Source organism: Schistocerca serialis, chromosome 10 (assembly GCF_023864345.2).
Source record: "Schistocerca serialis cubense isolate TAMUIC-IGC-003099 chromosome 10, iqSchSeri2.2, whole genome shotgun sequence".
Classification (NCBI taxonomy): domain Eukaryota; kingdom Metazoa; phylum Arthropoda; class Insecta; order Orthoptera; family Acrididae; genus Schistocerca; species Schistocerca serialis.
In genome coordinates, this window is record NC_064647.1 from 238,288,961 (window position 1) to 238,307,653 (window position 18,693).

At 40.8% G+C, this 18,693-nt stretch overlaps 1 protein-coding gene across 2 annotated transcripts in view; it reads right to left on the bottom strand.

The window, feature by feature from the left end:
* The window catches only part of LOC126425111 (26S proteasome non-ATPase regulatory subunit 8-like), a 66,369-nt gene that overhangs the window by 10,548 nt on the left and 37,128 nt on the right, over positions 1-18,693 (bottom strand). For both annotated transcript variants that reach the window (XM_050088040.1, XM_050088039.1), the window contains exon 5: positions 10,944-11,129. In XM_050088040.1, the coding sequence (XP_049943997.1) occupies positions 10,944-11,129 (186 nt within the window). The remainder of the gene's footprint in view (positions 1-10,943; positions 11,130-18,693) is intronic.

Sequence of the window (18,693 nt, forward strand, 5' to 3'; positions counted from 1 at the left end):
CATGGTTCATGCAGAAGATTCTTTGCTGCCTCCAATTATTTTGCATGTCATGATGCCAATTGCAACTTTAATGTTCTTGGGATGACAAACAGCTCATATGGCATACCTCAGATAAAAGTAATTAACATATGAAACAAGACTTGCTCTTTAATAAATCCACTTACATAGTAATTAACCTTTTAACTTCTGGACGATTTTTTGCAATAAACAAACAGATCTTCTGCTAATAAAGCTTGTTCATTTATATTCAAAACTGGTACGAGATTTTACCCTCAATCAACGAATCCAAAAACTTGGCTACAAAACATCTGCAAAAATCTTGTACCCTCACATCCCAAAACATAGTGTCACTAACGGGCCCAGCAAGTATTCAAGAGCATTGTCAAAAGTCTGAATAACCACCTTTTGCAGCACGGCCTGCTGTGAGATGAAGGAAGAGATATCAGTGAGGTTGTGGAAGGTGCCAACAGGGATGTGGAGCCATGCAGATTCCAGTGCCACGATCAATTGTGCAAGGTTTCTTGGTTAAGCATCCGTGTCACAAACAGCGCAATTGTGGTGGTCCCACAGAGCAGTGCAACAATTAAACAAAGAAAATGCAGTGGCATTCCACGTCACTCCTTATTTAAGTTACAAACGATATAGTTGTGAATAAATTCATTCGAGTTGTCTGCTTACTCTCATAATTACCAAGGTAGAAATTTATTTGAAGATGCCCATCTTGTTAACCAATACACCTTACCCTTCTTTTCTCTTTACATTCATTACAACTCACATTATGAACTGTAATGAGTCTATTAGTTCATCTGCTTGTTACACTCAAGCCTAAGGGGGTGGCTGAATTGATGTAGTTTTGTTAAACACAAACAACATTGACAATTATAGCCTGTTGTCATGCCTCTCAACTTACACCTTCTCTTAATTTGTTGTGCCCAAATTTTATCTCAATGTCAGTGTGAGTATAGTTGCTGGGTGAATGTGAGCACTATTTCATCAGCTCTTCTTTCGAGCTAGAGTTACGTAGCTAAAACAATGACCATCAGTAACATTATCACTTTAATTTTTGTTATACACGGACCAGTCACATTAATGTGACCGCCATCTACGTTTGATGTTGACGTGCAAAAGCCACTTGCAGATAGCAGGTGGCAACGGTGGATATATCAATCCTGTTCCGGGGTGGGGGGGGGGATGCAGGCAACACAGCAGATATAATGTGGAAGGGGAGCAATTTATCTGCTGTTCAAAATGGTATATCATTGGCTTTTAGCGCAAGGGTGGTAGAATTTCCAAAATGGGTAAGTTCATAAACCGTACGTGCACCACTGTGGTTAAAGTATACAATGTAAGGCAAAATGGCACTATTAAAAACTGGTGCTGAGGCAACTGTGGTGCTATTCATCTATCAATAGGGGCCATGTCCACCTCTACATGCAGATTGTTTTTCCTTGGCACAATGGCATCTACCAGCAGGACAATGCAATGTGTCGTGCAGCGCGCGTGTGTGTGTGTGTGTGTGTGTGTGTGTGTGTGTGTGTGTGTGTGTGTGTGTGTGTGTTCGAAGAGCACCAGGATGAGTTTGCTGTATTCAACAGATTTAAACCCAATTGAGAATCTGTGGGATCAGCTCGACTGGGCCATTTGCGCCATGTATCCTCAACCGAGAAACATAGTGCAGCTGGTCACAGATCTTGAGCCTGCATGGTTCCACATCCCTCTCTGCACCTTCAAGACTCTCGCTGTTTCTTCCTGCAAATCTCACAGTGGACCATGCTGCTGAAAGTGGTTACTGACTTTCCTTTTCTTCCTGTCTGGTAAGTGACTCCTTAATTGGGGTTGTGTGTGACTTATCCAACTCTCATTTCATGAACCTCGACAGTCCTTTTTCTTCATCCCTCTTTCTTCCCCCTTCAAACCTTCTGCCTGACGGAGCCAAAGGCTCTGAAATGTTTGTATATGTTTCCTCCTGCCGCAGTCTGGTGAGTAGATTTTTTATGTATCAAATTACATTATTAATGTTCCACCATTTTTCGTGAGTGCACCCATGATGTTAATAACTTGTCTACTGATGTTTCAGCTGACAACCTTTCAGCCCTCCTCAAGGTGAGTCAGTTGCAATATTTTTAAAGTACTTTGCATTGCGGAGTAAATGCACGTGCGTCAAAGATGTCTGTGGGTAACGGCATCAGTCATAGATAAACTTTACGCCTCTGAGAGGAGGGGAGGGGGGGGGGGGGGGGACGAGGCGAGGAAGCAAGCACAGGATCTGCGAATCCACATTGCTTATACAGTCCTTGGTTCAGTATTATGGATGGCATAGTTGCAACATTAGGCAGAAGACCTATATCAATATTTCCTTAGAGAGCGCAGGCAAGAAATGAGGGGTTTCTACATTTTGTTTTGAGCTGCAAAACCTTGTCTTAGTTGAGGAGGTTGTCAGCTTACTGTAACTCCACAGCTTCCTCGATCATTGAATCCCAGCAGGATACGGCTCCGACCAGTACTTTAACTTTACCGTAATCGATAGAATGGTCTGTGGAAATACAAAGATCTGCCACTGCAGATTTGTCGGGCTGTAGAAGCGAGTGTATCACTGGTGTTCTACGCAATGTTCTTTTGGAGTGCGTATTGTCTGCTCAGCGTACTGTTTACCTCAAGGAATTTCATAAATATCCGCCTTTCGTAAAAGCAGATTCCAGAAGAGCTGTTGCCATGGGTGGTGGAAGGAAGATGACATCCAGTTTATTCTTCATTATTCTTCTAACTTTTGAAGAAATATTTCCCACATAAGTTAGAAATGCTATGGAAATAGAATTAGTAGATCTGCTCAACCGAAATGCAGGTTTCCAACTCAACACATCACATCACAAAAAACCCTCATTTCACATCTGTGCTCCCAATGGAAATATTGTTCTAAGTCTTCACTGCCTGGCATTTCAACATATAACATCCATAATGAGCAACCAAATATTTTATAAGCACTAAGGATTTGCTAACTCTGCATTTGCTTTGTCTTACTCTTGGAGGCATGAAATTTTATCTATGACTGGCACTCATTACTAACAGTGTTACCTTTGAAACGTGTGTTTACTCCACAGTGTAAAGTGCTTTAATCTTGCAAGTGACTCACCTTGAGAATGGCTGATAGGTTGTGAGCTGAAATATCAGTAGAAGATTTGATAATATTCTGTATGCAATCCTGAAAAAACTTCTTAATGAATTGTACGTAAATGTGCCTCAGTGGCTAGTGGGTTAATCCATACAGAAATTACAAACAGACAGACAGGTAGCACTATGAAGAAATGTGGGTTAAGTTCAAAACCACAAAGCTAAATGTTTTGCATTCGATCCCCCGTTAGTACAACAATTTTTTCTGTACTTATCACTTCTTCCACCTCTAAAAATGAGAAAAATTCCAAGTTAAGTTGCAACATGTTTAAGGGTGAATGTTGAACTGTAGCCCCCACCCCATCCACTCCCCATAACTGGCTGTGTAAGTTGGTTCAGAGGGCACAGCACCACGCCAAGTAAAGCACTGCAACAACATTCAATCCAACCTTCAGGTTGAGCACAGCTTTACTTTATTTACACTGTCACAAATGGTACCAAAAATACTTTGTAAGTGGACAGCCTTAGCAGTTACACTACCAACACAGCCTAAGTCAACATACTCTGCACCTGCCTGCCATTCTCCCCTCCCCTTGTTAACAATCAGAAGCACTCCACGCAAGTAGCCGAAGTTGAGAATGCGGCCAACAGACACTAATAACCTGCAACACCTTCCTCCATTGTACTAAGATTGTTAACACTATCAGATACATGTGTCTCACTGATACAATTACGGAGCACCTCATGTTTGTAGTGCTACAAAATGAGTGAACAAATTTAGAAATCTATTGCTAACAACTAAGATCAATACACTTTACATCTAATTAAATAGAACTTCTGTAGGACACTGCTGGACATCCAAAGTGCTTCAGTGGAATGGAAGTAACGGCCAAACAGTTGCAAAATACAGGTTTATTAAACCTTAACCATGGTTTCAACACTTTGATTGGTCATGTTAGACAACACTTAACATCTACCGAAAGAACCACTTTCAACACTTTCCCTAATCACCTCCACTGAATAGGTGACAAACCAACTTGTTCAAGTGACTCAAAATCAGAAGGTAATTGGAGTAACATATTTTAAGAAACTGTAACCACACATGATTCAAAGTGTGACTTTTTGATGTACAGTATGTGTGGTGTGCACCTGAGGATTTTTTAGGCCAGAGATAACTCACCGAAGGCCTGATGTACAAGGCGATTATAATTAAACTTTCAACCCACTGTAGAAATAACACTACTGGTCAGAATGACATCAAATTGCAACGGAATATTATTGGAGAAGGGGCAAAACATATTGCAGAAGATAATTAATAGTTACAAAATGTAGCAACAAATGGCGCTGTGAGCATCAAAATTTAATAGTAGTCGACTACAAATGACAAATGAATCCTACAACAATGCCTAAGGTGTATGCTTGACATTAAACTGCACTACTCAGTGTGCATGGGTGTAAGATGTGATACTGTTAGTTGTAAAGCCCATCCACCATGATAAGGTCATATCACATCGGATGGGAAAAATCTGTTTTTAATTGTCCTGAGGCCAAAAACCGCATAAAAAGCATCAATCAAAATCAAATGGATTATTAATTTCCATGCAACTGACGCAAAACATGTTCAATATGTTGTCCACAGTTTTCTGCAGAAAGTTGAAATCGAGAAACAGCATGTTCCACAACTGATCGAAGTGTTTCTGGGGTCACGTTCAGAATGTGTTGTGCAATGCATGCCTTCAATGCAGCTAAGTTTGCCATCAGAACACTGAACACATCTTTCAGGTAAATCCACAGATTAAGATTAGGTGATCGGGACAGCCAGGATGTAGGGAAATGGCGGCTTATAATTCTAGCATTTCCTAAATGGCGCTTCAGCAGCTGCTTAAATGGATTTTCAATGTTCGAAGGTGCACCATCTTGCATAAAAATGATCCCATCCACACATCCACACTGTTGGAGATCTGGAACGGCGTGGTTGCACATTAGACACACACAGCAGTTACCAGTGGCGTAACTGGTAACAGTACCGGAAGCACCTGTCTCTTCGAAAGAACATGGCCCTATGATAAATGATGCCGTAAACCTGGACCACACAGTGACCTTCCCAGAATGAAGTGGTACTGGTTGATTTGCGTGTGGATTTTCCGTTGCCCATATTCGACAATTCTGTATATTGACCTGTTCACAAAATCTTCCACAGCCAATCATTGTCCACTTCCATGCTAGCAAGAAATTCTAAAGCAGAGGCATGTCTTGCTGGCAGGTCAACAGGAAGCAACTTGTGCACATGGTTAATTTTGAATGGATAGCAAAGAAGGACGTTTCGTAGGATTTTATGTACCACGCTCACGGGTATGTTCAATGTTCGAGCAATTCTCCGTGCACTACACATTTGCACACCACCACTCTTCTCCTCCTGCATTGCTATGGCCACTGCTTCCACTGACATTGAATCAATAGTTTCCTCTGTCTACCAGGATGCATACCAAAAGAACCTGTCTTTTCGAATCTTTTTCTCCAGACCCACGCCAGTCATCAGACCAAAGCCTTTTTTCAAACCGTTCAGTGTCCGAAACTTCTGCAGAACAATGTGTGCACAGTCATCATTCTTCTAACAAAGCTTTACAAACAGAGTGCGATCCTGCATTCAGACAGTCGTGGCTAACACTGCAGATGCGAAAGGAGGAAAAGCCATGTACCCAGCGTGTTTATACCAACTGCAATGGGTCGTGCGCACGACAGGTGTTTTCATTTACATATTCTTACACATACAGCGTCATCTATTCATCAATTTCCACACAGTTTTTTTCTTCTGCCGTACGTTTTCCCCTTCTTTGATAATATTCCATTGCAATTCGACGTCATTTTGACAAGTGGTGTTATTTTTACAGTGTTCTGTTAAGTTTAATTATAATCACCCTGTATTTTGTACTATTTTCAGGGGGGGGGGGGGGGGGGAGGAAGTATCAGTCTTGTGATTAGTAAGTGTACCACTACGCACTGCAGAATGAAGGAAGAAAATGTTAGTATTAGTTTACTGTAGGAGCTTTCCAGATAGATCCCAGAACAAGTCTCACTTTTAAGTGGTAGTAACACTGCTGTATCTAATGAGGTTAGTAGATTCCACATAAACAATTTGGTGAAGGTGAGTGGTGAAGGTAGATCAAACCTATTCAAATTGTCTGGTGATGACTTGTTAACTCAAAATGAATGTTTCTGTGACCTGAGTGGTCAAATACAATAAAATAATTACATTACTGAACGATCCCTGTGTTCCAGTTAGACAGAATGCGTAGGCCATGTGTAAATTTCCAGATCATGTTACAGTATTAGGGGAAAACTTCAATTTATCAGCTACAGACTGGGAGACACTAGTTTTTAGGATGAGTTGTAATGGCAGGGATTCATCTGATATTGTTCCAAATGTCTTACCTGAAGATTCCTTTCGATACTTTCAGAGAACCTACTAGTGAGGGTTATGTTACAAACACACTTAAACTTTTCAACTTAGTTAATCAAACTTTTCAATGTAGATAAAGAAAGGAATCAGCAATCGCAAGCTCGTCATAACATCACTTACTATGGGCATCAGTTGGAAAGTGAAGAAAGGTAGTACAATACTACTTTTATGCAAGTTCGAAAAGAAACAGGATTCAAATTATCTGAGCATTCAACATCAATCGTTTGTCTCTAAGACTGAAAAACACTGCGTATAAATGGATGAAATTTGGAAGTACTGGGCAATATAACTTGGATAGGTACGTGCATCATAGGACATAATATGCATTCACAGAATGTGATCTAAAATATACAACAGATTTCGTTTAGCAATACGGACCAACAGCTCTGCAAATCTGTTGCTGACTCTCTTTGAACATGGGAATGACCTGAGTATTTTTCTAGTTACTTGGTGCAGGGATTAGCTGTTGACCCTTAACATAAACGAATGTAGCATACTTTACACAAAAAGATACAGAGACCCTTACTGTTTGATTCTATGGTTGCCAAACAACCACTGGAAACAATCACAGCCATCAAATATCTTTAAGTATGCATACAAAGCAGTTTGAAGTGCAATGGCCATATAATCTAATTTCAGGAAAGAGATTCCAGATTCCTTGGAAGAATTCTCAGAGGTGTAGTTTCACCCATGAAGGAGGTAGCTTATAAAAAAACTTATGCAAACAGTACCCAAGTACTTCTCCTGAGTATGGAACCCATATTACACAGGATTCACAGAGGAAATTTTATCTTCTCAAAGAAGAGCACCACAGTTTGACAAAATTTCAGGTCAACTGCCAGATGTTTGCAAATTGTTGCCATAATATTTCGGCACAGTCTTCTGTTCGTCTTCAGGTGAATATTGACAAAAGTGCACTTAGCTCCCGAATTGGAGATCTCGCCAGCACATGCATGCTGTATCCAGTTGGCGTTGCACATGCACTGCTTGAATGCATGCGCTTCTGCTGCAAGTCTGTGTACTGCGCTGTGCACCCTTTGTTTATGTCAAATCTATTGGTTTTAGATGGTAAAATCACATAACACTGTTAGCGACGAGAGCATGAAGTGTTTCTATGAAAGGACGCTGGAAACCACTGACAATGGATAAGAGCTTCTGACAGTCTTTTTTTCCACTAATACATTGATGACGGAGCTCTAAAAGTTTGGCATGAACCACAATTTATGTTTCATTGTAGTTCACCAAATGACCAGTGGAAATGCAGTATTCAGCGACAGCGGTTTTATTGCCTTGGAGGAGGCGAGTCGCTACTGATGTTCCACAGTGCGGTCCTGCACAGTGCGCGTTGTTTGCTCTTTTATAATTTACCATATTTGCACGGAAGCCAGTACGCACCTCCCTTGTGCAACTAAGTGGTGTTTAACAGAGCCCAAAAACACAGACTTGGGAAGGAAGACGAAAGATTACTTTAACTTCTTCATATTCTGCCTATTTTTACTGAAACATTTTCAATATACATTGTAGATAAGCAGTTGTTTTCAAGGCCTCATTCTCTTCCTAGACCTGTAGTTTGTAGCACTCTCTTCACTTGCTGAGACAAATATCCATCGTTCAGAACAGTCATTATCACAAATTTATTTATTCTGGTAACCAGTTTCGACCATGTCTGTGGCCATCTTCAGATCTACAAGTCAAATTATGAAATTTTATGTTGTTATTTGCCTTTTAATCCATTGGTTAGCGATGACAACATTCTGTCAAAAGTGGGCAGAGCCTCCAGTATATAAGTAAGACATGCACTGCACTATCTAGCAGTGATTTACCACCAGGAGGCGGCGCCTGCTCCTACAGCATTTTGGTAATTCATTGTTTTATACCTTTGTAGTTTTATATAATTTTCTTTAATGTATGTAGCCCTCTGATCAGATTTTGTATTTGACTTGTAGATCTGAAGATGACCACAGGTGTGGTTGATACCGGTTACCAGAATAAATAAATTTGTGATCAAGACTGATTTTAATAGTAACTATTAGCTTGAAGGTGTTCCAGTTCCATTTGCAGGCTATTAGCATCCAACATGGTATGGGCTCTGTGGATTAACATCTTTATAGAGCACTCGTCACCAGATGGTGGCAACTGGTAGCTGGCAAATACAGGCCTATGGATGGGCTTCCGAAAAACGAAGTGTCTCAGTGTGCCATTGCATTTACATCAACCAAGACATCTAAAAATGGCAAACAACCATCTTTCTCCATCTCCATAATAAATTTCATGTTTTCATATAAGGAGTTCAGATGTTAAAATCAGGCTATACAAACCACGAGAGCTAACTATAAAAGTGTCGTCAACATATCGCCAAAATACTGTTTTAAAATAGCTGAGGCAAATGCTCTCTCAATTGTGCATCAAAAGATTGGCCAACAGGGCAGACAAACAGCTTCCTATGGCAACATCAGATTGTTCTAAAAATTACAGCCAACCTGCTTATGGAGCGAGCACTCGCTTCAGCTATTTCAAAACCAAAAGTATTTTAATAGTAAGCTGATAACACTTACTGTTTGGCCTCATTGTTTGGATCATTTCCAAGAGTTCCTTTATTGCCTGAACTCCATACATGGAAACAAAAGTTACTATGACAATGGAGAAAGATGGCTGCTTGCCATATTTAGACACCGTGGTGCGATGTAAAAGTGATAGCACACTTAGGCATTCAGTGTTCCGAAATCCCAGCAAAACAAACCCATATTTGCAAACTTATAGCTGCCACCATCTGGCAAACTATGGGTGTTGACCGTAATTCACAGAGCCTGTAACATCTTACATGCTGATAATCTGCAAACCCGACTAACAACTACAAACTGTGAAGAATGGATATTTGTATCAGCAAATACATAGAGCCACAAACATACAAATGCCAGAACAAGGAAAAGGATGAGGCCTCAAAAACGAATGTTTACTTACCCTACAACTGGAACTGTTTCAGCAGAAACAGGCAGAATATTAACAAGACAAAGCTAAAATTATCTTTCATCGACCTTTGGAAATCTTGATACTTTTGGGATCTGTTTAGCTCTACTTACAATTGTGCAAGGCAGGTATTTACAGGATTCCATGAAAATGCAGCAAAATATATAAAGCCAAACAACGCACATTGTGCAGGATCACATTATAGAACATAAGTGGCATACCTGTCTCCTCCAAGTCAGTAAGACCACTATATCTAAGCACTGGCTATTTGATGAAACACAATGAGGGAAATATTGTGGCCTGTATGTCACACTTTAGCAGCTCTATTAATGAATAAATGGAAAAATAACTTCCTGAGACTTATAAATCAAGACACCAGCTTCTAAGTAAATTCTGCATGGAATCCTAACATAGAAAAACTTCGTGCTCTGTATAGTCGGCATCATTCTGCAACTTTACTGTCTAAACACAAATGATCTGACATCAATGAGGCAAGCTTTCTAACGCGAAGGGTGCGCACTGCACAGACTTGCAGCAGGAGCACATGCACTCGAGCAAGACCAACAGGATACACCACACACGTGCCAGCTCTGAATTTTCGCCAGTGTTCACCTGGAGGTGGCCAGGAGACCATGCCAAAATACAGCAACAGCAAGTTACAAGCATCCTGCAGCTTGTCCAAAATTTTGTGGAGCAATCTGTAGGCCAGAAAAGTTTTCATTTAACATGATCATGGTTCATCATGGGTTTTGTTTAGTAACCATGTACATGTCACTGAGATGTTCACTCAATTCCAGTGGCAAACAGGGGTGTTGGGCATGACCATGGTGCTACATAATAAAACATATTTCTGGCTTGGCCTTTTGTAAGTCTTTATCTGATTACTGAAGGAACAATGCCTAGCCTGAGCAGGAATTTGCTTTACCACAAAGAAGCACCCACCACTGCCACCTGGCACTTATAAAGATGGAAACCTTACTCATTTACATTACAGCCTAGATTTGTATCCTCATTCCTCTTACCACAAAAGAGAAAGGCACCACTTGAGGGTAGGCATTTCTGCACTGTAGCAGCTTTAACTGGCTACAAAGAATTCCTAAAGAAACTATCTGTACGGGTATCACAGTGCCCTAATTTTGTAATTTGAAAAGCTGCATTTGTGTTTACTTTTCCATCTAGAAGTTTGAGAAGAAGGAAAGAGTTTTCAAGGAAGAGGGAATTTGCATTATTTTTCGCAAAAATTCTGGCAAGGCGGCACGACCACAATGACACCTATGAGCATGTAGTGTCAGCTGTTAAGTGTGTCACATTCCTTGACTTAATACCATTCACAAATATTGAAGTGTTTTACATATGAAGAAAAAAAATCTGTCAATCTCTCTCCTTCCAAATAACCAGTACAACAAACCTTTTCTCCGTATTTCTTCATGGCAGCAAGACTCGCCATGTTCAGCATTCTCGCTGCTTCTTGAACAGATATCTTTTCGTAGGACTTCTCCAAGCAAGTTGCTATTTCATTTCTAATTGTGTCCAGCAGAATGTCAATAAAAAAATTATAATTTTCTGCTGGAACGTTGCCTTTTGCCAGGAAGATCTGTGGAAAGCAAAGAAAAGGAACAGTTATCATGAGCATTAATAAACACTGGCACGGGTGGTAATGATATGCTTTTACCAGTTTATTAGAAAAGCATGTTAATTCTGAAGTATTAACTAAATCAAACAATGGAAAATCGAGGATGGAATGTAGCAATATTATGAGTAGGAAAGTTGCTACTCACCATATAGCGGAGATGCTGAGTCACAGATTGGCATAACAACCTACACATACACTTGTCCATCCTTACACAATCCCTGCTCCCAATCCCTTACCTCATAGCTCATACCCCTGTAATAGACCTAGGTGCAAGACCTGTCCCATACATCCTCCCAGCACCACCTACTTTAGTCCAGTCACTAGTATCACTTATCCCATCAAAGGCAGGGTTACCTGTGAAACCAGTCATGTGGCCTACAAGCTAAGCTGCAACCACTGTGTCGCAGTCTACGTAGGCATGACAACTAATAAGCTGTCTGTACACATAAATGGCCACCGACAAACTGTGGTCAAGAAACAAATGGACCACCCTGTTGCTCAACACACTGCCAAACAAGAAACCCTTCATTTCAATGACTGCTTCACAGGCTGTGCTATATAGACCCTTCTCACCAACACCAGCTTTTCTGAATTGCGCAGGTGGGAACTTTCCCTGAAATACATCCTACGTTCCCGTAACCCACCTGGCCTCAACCTTCGTTAGTCGCTGTCCTCACCCATCCAGCCCCTTCCCTGCTCCCATTCCAGCACTACACAGCCATCATTCCTTCATGAACACACCCTGCCTTTTTATTTATTTTTTAATTTATTTCTCTCCTTTCCCACTACTTCCCCTAGCCCCCCCCCCCCTCCCCGCCACCAAACCTGCAGCACTTCACTGTGTGTGTGTGTGTGTGTGTGTGTGTGTGTGTGTGTGTGTGTGTGTGTGTGTGTGTGGTTGAAGGCCATTGGCTGAAAGCTGTAAGTGTGAAAGTCTTTTAGCTGTGCCTGCCTGCGGCTCAGCATCACCACTATGTGGTGAGCAGCAACTTTCCTTCTTCTCATAATATTGAGATATATGTAACACAAAACTAGGTGCCAGGCAGTCATATTCAATTACCGTAATGTGTAATAACAATATTATTGACATTATTATATGAGATATTTGGAAGCAAATAATGATTAAATGGCAGAGGTTTCAAGAATTTTGAGAGATGTGAAGTACACACGGTGATTTTGCAAAATGGGGACAAATGCAGGAAAATCTCTCGAGGGGATAAGGTGGTCGATTTGGAGGGAGGAACCAAACCGAGAGGTCATCTGTCCATCAGATTAGGGACGGATGGGAACGAAGTTGGCTGTGTCCTTTCAAAGGAACCATCCTGGCATTTGCCTGACGTGATTTAGGGAAATCACAGAAAACCTAAATGAGGATGGCTGGATGCGGGTTTGAACCATCACCTGGGAGGACAGGGAACAAACAAGGTCATATGGCTATGGAGATATGGCCGGAAACACACTGCAGGAGTGTTACATCCACTTCAAGATGGAAATAAAATATCTTTGACAGTGTATAGTGATTGAAAGGACACAAAAACACACCAGGGCAGTGGATATGTTGTGTATGTACTAGTGTTTTAATTCCGCAGTCAAGAGGGCAGTAATGTTGCTCATGACAGTACGTTATCCACAAAGGCAGTGCACTCGCATACCAGTATACTGGGCAAGGTGGCATTCACTTCACTGCTGCTGTGAGGATGAAGAAGAAAAGGCAAAGGGAACAAAACTGGAAGGGATCCAGGAAACCAGGGGAATAGCCAGGTCGACATAAGTAATTAGACAAAGAGAGAGGAAGGAGGGGTCAGAGGGGAAGAAGTGAGAATGGGAGGGAGCACAAATGAAATGTGAGCCCCTGGAGGGAAATTTAGAGAGAAGTCTGTGACCTAAAAATTTTGTATTTATGAAAAATAATACTGAAATATTTGTCACACCTATTTGATCACCATAATTCTAGTATATTTTAATGAAAATGTAATTAATTTCTATGCCAAGTTTACGAATACACTCCTAGAAATTGAAATAAGAACACCGTGAATTCATTGTCCCAGGAAGGGGAAACTTTATTGACACATTCCTGGGGTCAGATACATCACATGATCACACTGACAGAACCACAGGCACATAGACACAGGCAACAGAGCATGCACAATGTCGGCACTAGTACAGTGTATATCCACCTTTCGCAGCAATGCAGGCTGCTATTCTCCCATGGAGACGATCGTAGAGATGCTGGATGTAGTCCTGTGGAACGGCTTGCCATGCCATTTCCACCTGGCGCCTCAGTTGGACCAGCGTTCGTGCTGGACGTGCAGACCGCGTGAGACGACGCTTCATCCAGTCCCAAACATGCTCAATGGGGGACAGATCCGGAGATCTTGCTGGCCAGGGTAGTTGACTTACACCTTCTAGAGCACGTTGGGTGGCACGGGATACATGCGGACGTGCATTGTCCTGTTGGAACAGCAAGTTCCCTTGCCGGTCTAGGAATGGTAGAACGATGGGTTCGATGACGGTTTGGATGTACCGTGCACTATTCAGTGTCCTCTCGACGATCACCAGTGGTGTACGGCCAGTGTAGGAGATCGCTCCCCACACCATGATGCCGGGTGTTGGCCCTGTGTGCCTCGGTCGTATGCAGTCCTGATTGTGGTGCTCACCTGCACGGCGCCAAACACGCATACGACCATCATTGGCACCAAGGCAGAAGCGACTCTCATCGCTGAAGACGACACGTCTCCATTCGTCCCTCCATTCACGCCTGTCGCGACACCACTGGAGGCGGGCTGCACGATGTTGGGGCGTGAGCGGAAGACGGCCTAACGGTGTGCGGGACCGTAGCCCAGCTTCATGGAGACGGTTGCGAATGGTCCTCGCCGATACCCCAGGAGCAACAGTGTCCCTAATTTGCTGGGAAGTGGCGGTGCGGTCCCCTACGGCACTGCGTAGGATCCTACGGTCTTGGCGTGCATCCGTGCATCGCTGCGGTCCGGTCCCAGGTCGACGGGCACGTGCACCTTCCGCCGACCACTGGCGACAACATCGATGTACTGTGGAGACCTCACGCCCCACGTGTTGAGCAATTCGGCGGTACGTCCACCCGGCCTCCCGCATGCCCACTATACGCCCTCGCTCAAAGTCCGTCAACTGCACATACGGTTCACGTCCACGCTGTCGCGGCATGCTACCAGTGTTAAAGACTGCGATGGAGCTCCGTATGCCACGGCAAACTGGCTGACACTGACGGCGGCGGTGCACAAATGCTGTGCAGCTAGCGCCATTCGACGGCCAACACCGCGGTTCCTGGTGTGTCCGCTGTGCCGTGCGTGTGATCATTGCTTGTACAGCCCTCTCGCAGTATCCGGAGCAAGTATGGTGGGTCTGACACATCGGGGTCAATGTGTTCTTTTTTCCATTTCCAGGAGTGTATTTATTAGTCTCAGAGTAAATTGCACCTAAAGATAAAAATCACACTTCCTGAAAATTCCTTTAAAGTTTTTGACAGGATCTCTTCATCCTACATTCAAAAATAAAACTCGCCAGTCCGTAAGTGACATCATTGTCGGTTTCTGAATACTCCAGCTAACGTTTGGAGGCCCTCTCGAATTCTGGTCTCTCGTCATTTGTAGAACACTTTTCTCAGCCTTGAGCATCCTCAGTTAGTTGGATGACAAACGCATCCTTCACGTTCACCCCATACCACTGAGAATTTCCAGCCCACTGACCATCACTGGAACACAGCATAGCACCAATGGCACCAGTTTTTAGCCCACAAATACAGTTTTAGACAAGCATTTCCGAACACTGTTATTGAACCTTTCATTGGGTATTCAAATTCTCTCATGAGTGAATTTAGTAAGCAAGTTTTTGCTAGCCAAGCCTCTATAGATAGTTTTTGTAACGCTCGCTACTGACATGGTAGGGGATGGTTACATATGTATTCATCAGCATTACGCTGGCATTCTGATATTTACACCATAATTCGAGGCCCTCTGGACAAAGAATGATGGGCGTCCTTGTCTGTAGCAATCTTGTGAAAGACTGTGGCCCTTACATCTTTTATCATTTCTACTACATTATTAGTACTTCTTTGTATTCCCAGTCCGTAATATGTTTGAAAGACGCCTGTTTCCGAATTTGTTAGCCTGCCAAGCCCCAATATTCTGTTATCATCAGAAAGCTTTCTCCCCTTCATATCTCCAGTTTCCTCAATCTTTTACCAAAACGCTTTTGTGCATGGCCAACACATTCAAGTTGTAAAACATCTATATTACGTTGTACCACATGCTGGAAAGTATTGCTGCTACCATCAGCCAAATACACGGCATAACATACACCAAGTTTCGTCACTGAACAATTGAACATATTGCTTATACCAGTAACTTCCATTTCTGCTCAGTATCCATAATAATTTTTTTACTCGCCTGACTAAAAGCCATTTTCACGAAGTGTTGGAAAATAAATATTTTTTTAAATGTAACTTACACTAACACATTTGATTTTTTTATTTGTTTATTTATTTTACTATCAAACAGACATCGAAGGCTTAAGAAGGAATGTTAATAGAAATGCTTAAAATAGCATTGTAAACGGACTCTCACTAAATTTTGATAAGACACAGTACATACAGTTCCGTACAGTGAATGGTATGACGTCATTAATAAATATAGACCTTAATCAGAAGCATATAGCTAAGGTAGAATATTCCAAATTTTTAGGTATGTCCATTGATGAGAGATTAAATTGGAAGAAACACATTGATGATCTGCTGAAACGTTTGAGTTCAGCTACTTATGCAATAAGGGTCATTGCAAATTTTGGTGATAAACATCTTAGTAAATTAGCTTACTACGCCTATTTTCACTCATTGCTTTCATATGGCATCATATTTTGGGGTAATTCATCACTGGGGAATAAAGTATTTATTGCACAAAAGCGTGTAATCAGAATAATAGCTGGAGTCCACCCAAGATCATCCTGCAGACATTTATTTAAGGATCTAGGGATATTCACAGTAGCTTCTCAGTATATATACTCTCTTATGAAATTTGTTATTAACAACCAAACCCAATTCAAAAGTAATAGCAGTGTGCATAACTACAATACTAGGAGAAAGGACGATCTTCACTATTCAAGATTAAATCTAACTTTGGCACAGAAAGGGGTGAATTATACTGGCACTAAAGTCTTTGGTCACTTACCAAATAGTATCAAAAGTCTGACAGATAACCAACAAGTATTTAAGAAGAAATTAAAAGAATTTCTGAATGACAACTCCTTCTACTCCATAGAGGAATTTTTAGATAAAAATTAAGGAAAAAAAGAAAAAAAACAAAAATATTAAAAAAAATAAAAAAATAAAAATAAAAAATAAAGAAAAACAAAAAACACAAAAAACGAAGTTGTTATATTAACTTAAGTATGTTGTTAAATTAACCTAATTATGTCATGTATTGGAAAATTCGACTCGTTCCACATCATTACGAAATATCGTATTCATGATCCATGGAACTAGTATTAATCTAATCTAATCTAATCTACACTAAATTACTATGAAATATCCATGTGGAGGTCTTTGAAACTCTTACTGGCATATGGGATGTTTAATCGATTTTTGATGGGCAGGTGGATAAGGAGGATTTTGAAACTGATGAAATGATCTTTAGGCAACACAAAGGGATATAAAAATTCTTTATTTTAAATGAATCTGTAAACTTATATTCGCTTTGTAATTATAGTATCAATATATGATCAGTCTGTATTTTCACAATAGGAGTCTTCAGCATCATTAAATCCATTCTAGAAAGCCCATTCTATTTCCATGCAACACTTCAGATTGTCAATATTCCTCCAGTTACTACCAACGTGTTTTGTTAACAACTTGCCCACATCTGACATTTTGTATATAGTGCCTTCAAATTTGTTTAGACTGGAGCTGATGTACTTTGCTCTTCTTTGTTATGTATTTCGCTACTCCAATATTAGTTCTGTACGCTCATTCCCATTTAGCTTTAAAATCTTTCGAAGTTTTGTCATGTAGAATCTTTCGCAATGACTGAATTTGAAGTGCTACAATGCAAACTGCTTGAAATACACAGTTGCTTCATTCTTTTAGTCTCATACTTGCACCATATCAGTCTCCAGTTTATGCAAAGTGGCATGATCATTTATTATATTCTCATACACAGAAGATTCAACTACAATATCCCTCTTGCTCAATTTTTTTCTATTCTCGCATAAAACCTGTTAGGCAGTATGAAGGAGTACCCTATAACAAAGTAATATTTCCACTTTATGTTAAAAGAGATCTCTGAAGTCATTTACAGACCACGGTGATCATACTGACATTTTTGTTTTGATACCCACAGGTATTTGCAAAGAATTTCACTATTTTCTGCCTGCATAAGTCTATGATATGCACAGCTTGTTTTCTCACTTGAGCTTTTTGAGTTCCGAGTTTCATTCCGACAATAAGAGTGAACATTCTGTGTACACAAAAGAGCTTTTGAATTGTCAATCACTGTAGTGAAATCATAAAAAGTAAATTGCCTACTAAAATAAGCAGCTTAATCTGGAAGTTTTGGAAACAACATATTTTTCTATTAGTCAAAAGATATAATCGATAATCCCTTTTTATCCTGACATAATAAATCACAAAATGCTCCTGCTTCAAATTACATACACTCTGTTCTACTAAAACTGCTTTTTTCTTTACAGGGCTTTTCTCTTCATCCTGCACATACAAAACAAACACCAGTTCTAAGACTTCCAAAGCCTCTTTGTAACTACTGCAAAAAACTACGAAAGAAACAGTCTTTCATCTTCAAACTGGATTTTTATTACTTCTTAATATTAAGTTAGCGTGATAAGTACAGTCTTCTACTCTTCCCCTAGATCTACAGTTTTGAGGTTCTGAACAATTGAATGACCAGAAATTTCCCTATGCTTCCTGGCAAGGTGCATTATTGTCACCTTCTGTAACAGATTACCACCTTAGAACACCTTGAAGGTAATTCTTTTTTCATCCCAAAATTCCAAGAATGCTCATCTACACACTATTATATGTTCACAATTTGCCTTTCACTTGTAGCAGGTGAAGGTTAGGTCACTCTTTGACTCCCCTCAATTTTTTCTCCACTTAGGTTGTGAAACAACACAGTGATCGATTCTGCTTTCTGAAGCACAGAGGACTTGGTTGAACTGCCTAATACCTGCCATATGCAGTATCGAACACTTAAATGCCTTTGTGTTAGGTTTAGATTTGGGAGAAACTGGTGGAAAACTAGCAGAATATCTGAAAATGAATTTCAGTAATTCATAAAATAAAGAAAAGGCAACCATTCTCACCTATAGCTGACTGATGTGTGGTGCACAGAAACACCTAACAGAAAACAATTCACACCAACTTTTGAGCTCTTGCTCTAGCAAGAACACACACATTCACACATGCAACCTCACTGGCACCGAAACACAATCACTCGCAGCTGTGGTGAAACTGACTAATAGTCAATAGTTTGAAAGTATTACC